The sequence below is a fragment of the Scyliorhinus canicula genome, chromosome 2, assembly GCF_902713615.1.
Source record: "Scyliorhinus canicula chromosome 2, sScyCan1.1, whole genome shotgun sequence".
Classification (NCBI taxonomy): domain Eukaryota; kingdom Metazoa; phylum Chordata; class Chondrichthyes; order Carcharhiniformes; family Scyliorhinidae; genus Scyliorhinus; species Scyliorhinus canicula.
Window position 1 is genome coordinate 269,096,685 of NC_052147.1, and position 13,659 is coordinate 269,110,343.

The 13,659-nt window shown below is 52.7% G+C and overlaps 1 protein-coding gene across 2 annotated transcripts in view; it reads left to right on the forward strand.

Annotated features, from left to right (window-relative positions):
• LOC119962139 (contactin-associated protein-like 5) overlaps positions 1 to 13,659 on the forward strand; it is a 1,052,391-nt gene that overhangs the window by 699,451 nt on the left and 339,281 nt on the right. For both annotated transcript variants that reach the window (XM_038790062.1, XM_038790063.1), the window contains exon 14: positions 13,430 to 13,586. In XM_038790062.1, the coding sequence (XP_038645990.1) occupies positions 13,430 to 13,586 (157 nt within the window). The remainder of the gene's footprint in view (positions 1 to 13,429; positions 13,587 to 13,659) is intronic.

Genomic DNA, 13,659 nt, shown 5'->3' on the forward strand with positions numbered 1-13,659 from the left:
GCCCGCCAATGGGCCGACTGGAAAATCCTGCTGGAGCCGTCAGCTGTTTCGACATTTTAAAGCTACTGATTTCACTTTTATGAGAATTATATTTCCAAGGTACATGCAGAAATTCACGGAAATTACTGAAGTTGGTTTTAAGAATATGAATGAATTAGGCACTAACTTACTTTCTGTGAAAAATAGAACTGAATCTCAATGCTACTCTGGGCTGTCATCTCCAGACAGTGTGTTAATGCAAAATAAGAAGGAACAGAGAGTAGGCTCTTTGATGTGAGGTTGTTTGATCTTTGTATCTATTTATCTATTTATTTCCTCCCAAGCAATAAGGGCCACTTTAACTACGGTGCCACTATTTAATGCTCTCTTCCTCACCTTTACAGCTCTTTAAATGCAGAGGGGAGATGCCCGAGTTGAAATGAAAGAACAGGAGAACACTGTTTTGGGAGAAAGAAATTGCATTCCAGCTAAGAAGGAAAGAAAATTAAATACAAAAGATAGATGGAGCTAAATCAAAGGGTTAATCTTTTTACCCATTTCACATTATTCAGTGTGTGCATACTTGAAAGGTAATCACAACTGTGCTAAGAATTACTGAGCCTTGTAAAATATCAAAGCCAGACTTGGATTAATATAGGCACCTTGGAAATATTCTAAAACACTTCCCATATAATTAATAACTTTGACACAGAAGATAAATCCTGCTCTGGAAAACGGTTAGATTTTTGAGACAACATCTAGGCTGACTGACAGGACTCCAGTTACCCTCCATTCCTGGGTTCGCTGCCCAGCATTGGCTTGAGGTCCAACAAAGTCTTCATTTTAAAATTCTCATCCTTGTCTTCAGATCCTTCCATGACATCATCTCTCCCTACGTCTGCAATCCTCTCATAGAATCATAGAATTTACAGTGCAGAAGGAGGCCATTCGGCCCATATAGTCTGCACTGGCTCTTGGAAAGAGCACCCTACCCAAGCCCACACCTCTACCCTATCCCCATAACCCAGTAACCCCACCCAACACTAAGGGAAATTTTGGACACTAAGGACAATTTAGCATGCCCAATCCACCTAACCAGCACATCTTTGGACCGTGGGAGGAAACCAGAGCACCTGGAGGAAACCTACGCACACACGGGGAGAACGTGCAGACTCTGCACAGACAGTGACCCAAGCTTGGAATCGAACCTGGGACCCTGGCGCGGTGAAGCAATTGTGCTGACCACTCTGCTACCGTGCTGCTCCTCCAGCACTATCTCTCCAAGATTTCTGTGCACGATTTCTGTGCAACTCTGAGGTCTTGACAGCTGAAGGCTTCGGAGATCACAATCAAAGCTTTCCGAGAAGGACTAGGATAATTGATGCATGAGCAACACCACCTCCAAATTCCTCTCCGAGTCACACAGAATCCTCGCTTGGACACACCTCGCTGTTCCCCCATTGTCGTTAGTTTTCATCCCTGTGGGGGCACCTTCACCACAGGGGCTGCGGTGGTTCGGGAAGTAGATCCGCCACCACCTTCTCAACTAAAGTAGATGGGATATAAATGCTGGCCTTCCCAGCAATCTCGCATTCCGAGACTGAATTGATGACAGATCGGCCCAAGTGGCCAAGTAAAACATTAATTTGTTCAATTAATAATGAGAAGCCAAAATGACACTCAAAACAGATGTCAAAATAAAAATACTTTTTGGTTCCAAAAAGTGAATTGCTCACAGCAATTTTGCATGCTATTTTTGCAGCTACTTCTACATCTTTGTGACTACCACTGCAGTGAATGGGTGATTTGGCTGAACGCAGAATCCTCCGCCCTCGCTTGCAGAGGTAGCAGGGCCGACTCGCAACGGAGAATCCCGGCCTATGTCTTTGTTTTGAAATGGTAGTGAAGCAAGAAGATAGGGCGAAATTCTCCGCACCCGCGGAAAGTCGGCAAACCATCGTAAAAATCGGGACCGTTTTACGACGGTCGCGAAGGCTTCATTTCCCGACGGATTCACTTCCTGGAAATGGGCTAGTAGCGCGGCCGCGTCAATTACGTGCGTGATGACGACGGAACGCGACGACGACACGAACCCGCCCATGTGACGCCGCCCGACGCCGTAAAAAGGCGCGGGCGACCACAGAATCTGTCGGGCAGGATGTCGGAGCCGAGGAGAGCTGCTCCTCGCTTTGTAGATGCAGACGTCGAGGCGCTGCTCGATGCCGTGGAGCAGAGGAGGGGCATCATCCGCCCGCGGAGAGGGCATCGCCAACCTGCCAGCACGGTACGCCAGGCCTGGCGTGACGTGGCTGCTGCCGTCAGTGCTGTGGGGCAGACCCCTCGCTCAGCAGAGCAATGTCGGAAGAAGCTACACGACCTCACCAGGTCTGCCAGGGTAAGTGCCATGAGGGTGCCCCCTAGTCACAACCATCCCTCCCCCTTAACTGCCCGGGGGGGGGGGGGGGGGGGGAGAGGGATTGGGGCAGAGTTATTTGAGGGTGGTTCACAAAGTTGTCACAGACCCAGCGCTCTGGCCCCGAGGAGAGATGCAATCGTCTGACGACAACTTGCCCCCCCCCAAACTGTGCCAGTATCTGAACGGACTGCTGATACCTACCGTTTTGTAATGATCTACCTATGTTCCCTCCCCCAACAGGCCAAGGCCGGTCATAACCACCGTGAGCGGCACAAGACTGGAGGGGGTTCGCCCAACATGCACCCCCTCAGCACCTTTGAACAGAGGGCACTGGACCTTGTTGGGGGGTCTGCCTCCCGCGATATCGCGCAATGCGAGGTTGGCGGAACTGCAGCAAGTGAGACAACCCTCCCTGACAAACACCCCCCCCCCCCCATCCTCTGTCCCTTCACAAACCCTGCCCACTGGGACACCTCCCCCATCCTCTGTCCCTTCACAAACCCTGCCCACTGGGACCGTCCAGCGGCCTGCCGAGCAAATCGAAATAACCCGTCTCATTCTCTTCCCTAGGACGTGATGCCGAACGACCAGGGCCGTCTGCCTCCAGACGGAGACAGGAATCTGCCGCCACCTCACCCGGGGCCTCATAACAGAGGGTGCCCGATCAGCGGGCAGCCCTATCCGCCCCAACCCAATCTGCGAACCAGGACGCACAGAGGGTTCGAAGTCCACCACCACCACCAGAAATGGCCAGGGACAACCCTCCTGTCGCTGAGCAGCCCCACACCATGGACGAGGCCCTAAGCATTGAGAGCGTCGGGCTTGCGGCACTGCTTTCTCCCACCACATCCATCATCCCAGAGACACACACCCCGGCGGGCCTATTTAGTGATGAGTCTCCTGGGGCACAGTCTGGTTGGCACATCACAGCTGAGCAGATACAGCAGGTGGAGGTCGGAGCAACAGAGGGCCCGGACTCGCGGAGGCCAGACCAGGCCCAGGATGCAGCTGGCTCCCAGACGTTTTCTGAGTTCCTGGAGTTTATCAACCCACCCGCACAGCCGATGCCTCAGGAAACCCAGGGAAACAATGACGGGATGAGGGCTTCCTTCCAGACTCTGCAGACGCTGTTAGAGGAGTTGAACCGCGTCCAAGAGCAGGGAGTGGTGCCGCTCATGGCAGAGACCCAGTCCGACACCGCACGGGTGGCATCCGCGGTGGAGGCAATGGGTCAGGTTATGCAAGACGTTGGGGTTGATGTGCACGCGTCATCCTCGGCCCTGGACAGGGTGGCCCTCTCACAGGCAGCAATGTGCCAGAGCCAAAACGACATTGCCGGCGCCCTGCGGGCCATGGCCGAGTCTCAGCAGGTCATTGGCCAGTCGCAGCACGCCATGGCACAGTCCCAGCAGTCGGTCGCGGAGACCATCAACCGCCTGACACATGTGCTGGATGGCGTCGTGCACACACAGGTTGGGATCGCACAGTCCCTGGCGGGAATGTCTAACTCCCTGGACTCCGTCTCTGCAAACCTTCGGATCCTGGTGGATACCGTTGCAGGCCTCCAGGACTGGCAGCGCCAGGTGTCGGTGGTGCGACGGGGAACCTCCCCGCTCGCACCTCTGTCCCAAAGTGAGGCCCGGGGGCCACCGGGCTCCCCGAGGGAGGAGGAGGTTTCGGGGCCCGTCCCATTAACTCCATCACGGGACGTCCCGGAATTCTCGGCCTCCCCCCGTCCCATCCCTGGTGCATCGGGTGGGCAGCAGGCAGAGCAGGGTGGCACAATGTCACCCGAGACGCCCGCAGAGCAGCCTGGCCCATCCAGGCCGGGTCGCCCCAGGAAACGCATAGCCAAGGAGAAACGAGTCGAGGGGGGCGATTCGCAGCAATCCTCCTCCACTCCTGCTGTATCATCTGGGGATTCACTTAGACGTAGTGGTAGGGCCCGTAAGGCAACTAAGATAGACACTGAGTAAGTTGGCACGGGTGAAGGGCACAGTTTAGTTGTAGGGGCTAGGGCACCTGTAAATAATTGTTAATATTAAACGCACTGTTCCACCTTACTTGTAATACCGTGTGATTGTTCCACAGCCACAGGAATCGTGATGGTGACCGAGTGTCGCTGGGGGTGACGGGTGGTGAAACCTCGGTGCCGGGTGTGCAGTCCCTGCCCCTACCCCCCTCCCACAGCTAGCCCACGCGGGCACGTGATGGAGTGTCAGTGACGAACTCAGCGGCCACCAAGGTGGATGGTTCAGCTATTGCCATGGGTCAGACTCTCTCTAACGATTCTGAGCTCACAGCTCTTCGCAGAGCGGGCTGTCATCATTCCACATGGCACTGATCACACCCGCTGACACAGCCATCAATGTTGTGCCATTCTGTCTGTACCCAGTGATAAGCGTCATGTCGAAGTGGAGCAGTGTACACTGAGGGGTGGGGGGGGGGGGGGGGGGGGGGGTTGTGGTGGTGGCAGTTGTGTGGTGACCCTCTGCATGACTAGCGATGCAGGTGGTGGTTTGGTGTTCATCGGGGACGTCACATGCGATGCGTGAACCGTGCTGCCACCAGGGCGTCGCGTGCCCGCCGTCCTTGCCGGGTCCGTCGTGCCGCCTCCTGGACATCACCAGCACCTGGGTCGTGTCTGCGTGCTGCGCCCGCCACTCCGCCAGCGTCCTCCTCCTCCTCCTCCTCCTCCTCCTCCTCCTCCTCCTCCTCCTCCTCCTCTGTGCTGGCACCACTGCCACTAGCTTCTCCCTCCGCCTCCTGCAACAGGTCATCTCCCCTCTGCATCGCGATGTTGTGCAGCGCACAGCAGACCACTACAATGCAAGCGACCCTGTCGGCCTGGTACTGCAGGGCCCCTCCGGAGCGGTCCAGGCACCTGAATCTCATCTTCAGGAGGCCAAGGCAGCGCTCCACCACACCCCTGGTTGCTGCATGGGCCTCGTTGTATCGTGTTTCCGCATTGGTCTGAGGCCTCCGTATAGGTCCGCATTGGTCATCAGCCAAGACCTCAGCGGATAACCCCTGTCACCTAGCAACCAGCCCCTCAGCCGGGGGGGACGGCCCTCAAACATCGCAGGGATGAACGACTGCGCTAGTATGTAGGAGTCATGCACACTCCCTGGGAACCTTGCACAGACGTTCATGAACCTCATGTGGGGGTCGCATACCACCTGGACATTAATGGAGTATGTCCCCCTCCTGTTTGTGAACACTTCCTTGTCCTTGTCCACAGCAGGCGGGCGCATGGGGACGTGAACACAGTCGATTGACCCCTGAACCCTCGGTATCCCGGCCACACTGGCAAATCCACGGGCTCGTGAGTCTTGACTTGCTTGGTCCTCGGGAAAGGTGATGTAGCGGTCCGCGATGGCATAGAGGGCGTCGGTCACATCCCGGATGCACCTGTGCACCGATGACTGGGAGATCCCAGAGACGTCCCCGCTCGGAGACTGGAAGGAGCCGGTAGCATAGAAGTTCAGAGCGACCGTCACCTTGATGGCTACCGGGATCGCGTGTCCTCCCCCCGTTCCACGTGGGGCGAGGTGCGACAGGAGTTCGCAGATATGTATCACCGTCTGCCTACTCAGCCGGAGTCTTCTCCTGCAGGTGATGTTCGGCATTGTTAGGAAAGAGACCCGGACACGGTACACCCTCGGCTTTGGTCGTCGCCTCTGACGCCGTGGCTGCACCCTCACTCTCTCCTCTTCCTCTTCCTCCTCCTCCTCCTCCTCCTCCTCCCCCCCCCCATGCTGCTCGACGACTGGCAACTCCTCGGCCCTTCCCTCTGCTGCTGCAGCTGGCCCTGCAGCCACTGCGGGTTGTGGGTGTGGATGCTGCTGCATCTCCAAATCCAGTAGAGCGGCCCCAACCACTGCGCAGAACATAGGCGTTCTGTTCACAGACATTGTGCTAACCTACAGAAGGGTGGTGGGAGGCAGAGAAACGGAACATGTTAGACGGAAGTTAGTCGACACCTCGGCAGCCGCCAGCCATGGGATACCAGTGTGTCCCGGTGGCCTGGTCGCGCTGCTGACACGCGGTCAGCCTAACCCCTGGTCACTTTCTGCATCCAACGGCCAGTAAACTATGGCCTCCTAACGGGTGCGTCAGTGGCCTGTGGCCGGAAGCCACAGGGGAACCAGCGGCCGTGTCCTCGTCACCTGCACACCATGGCATGCTGGCAGACATTTTGTTACGGGGTTGGACGGCTCACTCTCTACCTAACCCCCCCCTCTCCGTCGCTCCACACTGCCCCCTCCGTCTCCCCCACTGCCCCCTCCGTCTCCCCCACTGCCCCCTCCGTCTCCCCCACTGCCCCCTCCGTCCCCCCCACTGCCCCCGTTCTGGACCCCCTCCCGTTCCCAGGGATGCCTTCCCCGTTGTGGCCAGACTCGAGCGGTGCGCTGAGCGGTGCGCTGAGCGGTGCGCAGAGTGGTGCCCTGACCTCCTCCAAGCAGTCGTCAGCCAGGCCGACTGGTTGACGAATTTAAAAAGCAGGTGTGTTTCACGACGTCCAAACAGGGCGCCATGACGTCGGGACTTCGGCCCATCCGGGCCGGTGAATAGCGGGGGGGCTCTCAGTGGCGATTCTGGTTGTGTCAGGGGCGGGAAGGAGGCGTTTGTCGGGAAACGCGACTCCGACAATTTGCGGGGTTCGGAGAATAGCGGGAGGGCGTCGGAACAGCGTCGCCGTAAAAATTTCCGACGCCCGCTATTCTCCGAACCGTCGTGAGTCCGGAGAATCGCGCCCATAATTCTTGATCCATTCACCAATTTGCCTCCAGAAAATAGTGATCAAAGGTACTTTTGGTGGGGTCATCTTAATACCTTTGTCTTCACTCTGCAGGAAGTACAATTAGAAGGTAATGTCAAGTGGGATATTTTGAGCAACCACTTTCAACCTTGTGGATATTTGTAAATCTAAGGAGAATCTTTTAAGGCTCTGAGAAAATCTGTCATCCTACACGTTAAACAAAGCCACCTGGAAACAAAGCTCTTTGTCTTCTGGCAATTGACAGGTCTCGTCACATGTAGCAACAATATTTACAGGTGCAGATCACACCATCCAACTACCTGTCGTAAATTGGCAGTGGAGCATAAGTGAGTGAGTATTTCTGTGAAGAACTATGTGCATTGAATGCATAAAAGGCATCTCAAATGCTTGCAAGTATCTCCATGGAAATGTTGCACTTCAAGTTATCGAGTGGCATGGTGAAACGACAACAATCTCTCCCTCAACATAAGACCATAAGACCATAAGACATAGGAGCGGAAGTAAGGCCATTCGGCCCATCGAGTCCACTCCACCATTCAATCATGGTTGATTTCAACTCCATTTACCCGCTGTCTCCCCATAGCCCTTAATTCCTCGAGAAATCAAGAATTTATCAATTTCTGTCTTAAAGACACTCAACGTCCCGGCCTCCACCACCCTCTGTGACAATGAATTCCACAGACCTACCACTCTCTGGCTGAAGAAATTTCTCCTCATCTCTGTTCTAAAGTGACTCCCTTTTATTCTAAGGCTGTGCCCCCGCGTCCTAGTCTCCCCTGCTAATGGAAACGACTTCCCTACGTCCATCCTATCCAAGCCATTCATTATCTTGTAAGTTTCTATTAGATCTTCCCTCAACCTCCTAAACTCCAATGAATATAATCCCACGATCCTCAGACGTTCATCGTATGTTAGGCCTACCATTCCTGGGATCATCCGTGTGAATCTCCGCTGGACCTGCTCCAGTGCCAGTATGTCCTTCCTGAGGTGTGGGGCCCAAAATTGCTCACAGAATTCTAAATGGGGCCTAACTAGTGCTTTATAAAGCCTCAGAAGTACATCCCTGCTTTTATATTCCAAGCCTCTTGAGATAAATGACAACATTACATTTGCTTTCTTAATTACGGACTCAACCTGCAAGTTTACCTTTAGAGAATCCTGGACTAGGACTCCCAAGTCCCTTTGCACTTTAGCATTATGAATTTTGTCACCGTTTAGAAAATAGTCCATGCCTCTATTCTTTTTTCCAAAGTGCAAGACCTCGCACTTGCCCACGTTGAATTTCATCAGCCACTTCTTGGACCATTCTCCTAAACTGTCTAAATCTTCCTGCAGCCTCCCCACCTCCTCAATACTACCTGCCCCTCCACCTATCTTTGTATCATCGGCAAACTTGGCCAGAATGCCCCCAGTCCCGTCATCTAGATCGTTAATATATAAAGAGAACAGCTGTGGCCCCAACACTGAACCCTGCGGGACACCACTGCGGAACATCAGCAAAACTAAGGAGCTGGTCATTGACTTCAGGAAGCAAAGTGTCATACACACCCCATCTGCATCAATGGTGCCATGGTGGAGATGGTTGACAAGTTCCTAGGTGGACACACCAGCAACAATCTGTCCTGGTCCACCCTGTAAACACTATGACTAAGAAAACACCACAGCGCCTATATTTCCTCAGGATGCTCAGGAAATTCAGAATATCCACATTGGCTCTTAACAATTTTTACAGACGCACCATAGAAAGCATCCTATCTGGCTGTATCATAGTCTGGTATGGCAACTGCTCGGCCCTAGACTGCAAGAAACTAAAGAGAGTCATAGCCCAGTCAACCATGCAAACCCACCTGCCAGCCATTGACTCTGTCTCCACCTCCTGCTGCCTTAGGAAAGCAGGCAGCATTATCAAAGACCCCTCCCACCGGGGTTATTCCCTCTTCCAACCTCTTCCATCAGATGGAAGATACAAAAATCTGAGAACGCGCACTAACAGATTCAAAAACAGCTTCTTCCCTGCTGCTACCAGACTCTTGCATGGAGAATTTTCTAATGGATTGAACTGATGTTTCCACGCATCTTCTCTACTGAGTAATACTACACTCAGCATGCTTCATCCGATTTTTGTGTCTATGTATTTACATTGTATATTTATCATATGTCCTTTGTTTTTCATGTATGGAACGATCTGCCTGGACTGTACGTAGAACAATACTTTTCACTGTACCTCAGTGCATGAGAGAGTAAACCTCAGTCCAATCCAAATTTATCTGTGTCAAAGGATTCTGTAGCTCGAAGCACTGTATATTTTATGATTGTGAACAAAATAACAACTTTCGCTCTGATATTTTTAGAACTGAATTTGGGTGTGCTTGAGTCCAGAAATCTCATCAGGACTCTTAGGTGTTATTCCCATCTCCATTGTCTATTTTGGTCTTACACCTTTCTGATGTCCTTCCACTATATCTGACTGAGGGACAAATATTCCAATCTTCATGTACAGGTATCGCCCATCTATCCATCTGTTCAATCAGATCAAGTGCAGCACGGTAGCATTGTGGATAGCACAAATGCTTCACAGCTCCAGGGTCCCAGGTTCGATTCCGGCTTGGGTCACTGTCTGTGTGGAGTCTGCACATCCTCCCCGTGTGTGCGTGGGTTTCCTCCGGGTCCTCCGGTTTCCTCCCACAGTCCAAAGATGTGCAGGTTAGGTGAATTGGCCATGATAAATTGCCCTTAGTGTCCAAAATTGCCCTCAGTGTTGGGTGGGGTTACTGGGTTATGGGAATAGGGTGGAGGTGTTGACCTTGGGTAGGGTGCTCTTTCCAAGAGCCGGTGCAGACTCGATGGGCTGAATGGCCTCCTTCTGCACTGTAAATTCTATCTATACCGTGAGGGGGCCTCACGGTAGCATGGTGGTTAGCATCAATGCTTCACAGCTCCAGGGTCCCAGGTTCGATTCCCGGCTGGGTCACTGTCTGTGTGGAGTCTGCACGTCCTCCCCGTGTGTGCGTGGGTTTCCTCCGGGTGCTCCGGTTTCCTCCCACAGTCCAAAGATGTGCGGGTTAGGTGGATTGGCCATGCTAAATTGCCCGTAGTGTAAGGTTAATGGGGGGATTGTTGGGTTACGGGTATAAGGGTTACGTGGGTTTAAGTAGGGTGATCATTGCTCGGCACAACATCGAGGGCCGAAGGGCCTGTTCTGTGCTGTACTGTTCTATAAGTCTATAAGTTCTATAAGTGCTACAGATAAATTTCCCATAAACTGCAACTTTCAAAGGGATACACATTTTTTGCAGGGGAACTTGGGTGAGAGAGGGTGGGGGTTTCAGTCAGCAAACATGCAAAATGTTAAGCCCAATGCAACACTAACACATCTACTTTCATTTGAACCTTGATGGGTTTGAAGGGGGAGAGGGCAACAGGACAACCAATATGGAGAATCGGGTCCACCATTACAATAAATTATATTCTAAATCTGACTCCATTCCACATATTTTGACAACCATTTGACAATAACACTCGCTGACCGGGCATCCCAGGGCTCACAAAACTAAGCAGTTGAGGAAGCTTGGGGGAGTTGAATCCAGCAGAAAAGTGTTTTTTACAGCATTGCTTCTCCCTGCCCCAACAAGCAAACTTTCCGCAATGCCCAGCTAACCACCATCCTCCAAACCACAAACGTGTCTTTCCCTAGCCCTTGTCCCTCCCGATTACAGATAAGATGAGGGCAGCACAGTAGCATAGTGGTTAGCACAGTTGCTTCACAGCTCCTGGGTCCCAGGTTCGATTCTCCGCTGGGTCACTGTCTGTGTGGAGTCTGCACGTTCTCCCGGTATCTGCGTGGGCTTCCTCCGGGTTCTCCCGTTTCCTCCCACGATCCAAGGAAGTGCGGGTTAGGTGGATTAGCCATTCTAAATTTCCCTTAGTGTCCAAAAAGGTTAAGTGCGGGATACTTGATTATGGGATAGGTTAGAGACGTGGGCTTCAATAGGGTGCTCTTTGTAATGGCCGATGCAGATTCGATTGGCCGAATGGCCTCCTTCTGCACTGTAAATTCTATGATTCTATGAAGATTGAGAGGAGATTACATAGAGGTGCTCAAAAGTGTGAAGACAGACCAGAATGTCATGTCAGGTGGAGGGTGCATCGAGATGGAGGCACCCTCCATTCAACATTTTTAATTTTTAAGCAAAATAAAGCCTTTGTGGAGGTCGGGACTGGAGGAAGCCATTCTACAAGGTGGCCCACATCATCAGTTTTGCCCATGGCAGGAATAAGGAAGGGCATAGAAAACCATCGCACTGCCACCTACTCCACCCTCCTGGTCTGCTGCTGGAGGACACCTCTTGGCAGCTCAACTGTCACTTGGCACTGCAGGGATCTGAATCCAGGGCGGTTGTGTCTCAATTGTCTGCCCGCTGCCTGCAGGCGGGTAACCGTGACGCTGACCACTACCCCGACCCGTCCCTTTTTTGTAAACTAATTAAGCCTTTAACAAAATCTCTGTGCTATCCTGAATATCTGAACGCCTTCACATTGTCATCTGCACCTAAACTCACTGTGTTTAGAGAAGTGGGATGTGCCTCTGTAGGAGAATGTGTGCAGTGCAAACTACGTCAGCAAATATTTTTCTGTGACTTAAATTGGCAAGAGTTAATCACGGAGGTGAATTTCTGTAGACATGAAAGACCGAGCTGCAGGTGGAAGAAAAACAATGACTGAGGGCTTCCCAGTCCCGCCATGGCATGGTCCATCACGGGTGACACGGCGGACCATTCAAAAGTCCATTGATTTGGGTCGGGACCGGATGCAGCGAGCGGGGCTGGAAAGCCCGCCAAACATTAGAGTCGTTCTGCTTATTTTAAGTACTGTGAGGGTGGTGATGGCGGGTTCTTCTCAGGATAATATCATGGGGAAGTTGTCGCTGTGGTAGTTGGCACGGTCTTTGGATACTGGAGATCGCTATAGGGAAAAAACAGTTTGGACCAGTATTCTTATTTCCCCTTTTTTGCTGCTCTTTTTTTCCTGCTGGGGGACCAATTCCTGATCCGCGGGATCTTGAGCAGTTTAAGTTACTCAGTGCAAATATCGAGAGCTGTTGAAACAGATAAAACTGGCGTTTTGCTGCTGTGTGTCATACTATGTCACCCTTAGGAAAAGCGGTTGGCATTTGCACAGATTTTTACTCAACAGCATCTGAATCCTTTGACAACATGCCAAACCCATGCCCCCACCACCTAGAAAGGATAAGGGAAGCAGATACAAGGGAACACCATCACCTGCAATTTCCCCTCCAAGCCACTCACCATCCTGACTTGGAAATGTATCGGCCATTCCTTCGCTGTCGCTGGGTCAGAATCCTGGAACTCACTCCCTATCAGCACTGTGGACAGGGCCGGCTCAAGGCACCGGCAACTCGGGCAGTCGCCCGGGGCGCCATGTGCTAGGGGGCGCCAGAGACTCGGGTCCCGCACATGCGCAGTTGGGCAGGTGCCAACCAGCGCATGCGCGGTGGCCGCCCTCCCCCAGGGTGGCCCCCCCCGTTCCGTCCACCTCCCCCGCCCCCCCCTCGGACCACCCCCGCCTCGGGTCCGCCCCCCCCCCCCGCGGGTACCCGCCCCCCCCTCGGGTCCGCCCCCCTCCCTCGGGTCCGCCCCCCTCCCTCGGGTCGTCCCCCCTCGGCCCCGCCCCCCCAAGGGCGCCGAAGTTCAGCTTGCCCGGGGCGCCAGCAAACCTAGGGCCGGCGCTGACTGTGGATGCACCTAATGGACTGTAGCAGTTCAGGAAGACGGGTCACCGCCACCTTCTCAAAGGCAATTAGGGATGGGCAATAAATGAGTCAATGAGGCCCACGTCCTGTGAGAGGACTTTGAGAAAAGTGCTGGCAAAATATTTAAAGTAGTCATTTTGACTCATTCATGGCACTAGAAACCTACAAAGTGGTTTAATGGTCTTTCTAAACATTTCGCTACACGGTATAATTGGAACCAGCATGGAGTTGCAGCACTATCAGATTACTACCTGAAGTGGCCTCTGCTTCTGTTAAATCAATTTTCAAGCTCGTGCCTTCAACAATTTATGCTGCAGATTCCATTTTGACTTCAAAAAGGGACCGACTCAATACAAAAGTTCCAGAATAGCCAGCCCTTTAAAAATGATTTTAAGCAATTACTTGGCGAATCTCTCAGTTCACGGCCCTGGCTCTCTGGTAGCTGGCACTAAAAGTGTCTTGTTTTTGTTTTCCCGCTCAGATGGCGTACCATTCACATGGTGGATCGGGAGAACCAATGATAAGCAAGCTTACTGGGGCGGTTCATCACCAGGAGTGCAAAAATGTGCCTGCGGATTAGAGGGGAACTGCTTAGATACAAACTATCACTGTAACTGTGATGCCGACCGTGATAAATGGTAAGTCAGGCTTCAACTTATGAAGAAATTTACGGCGGCTTGCTGGAATCACAAAATACTATTTTGAAAACAC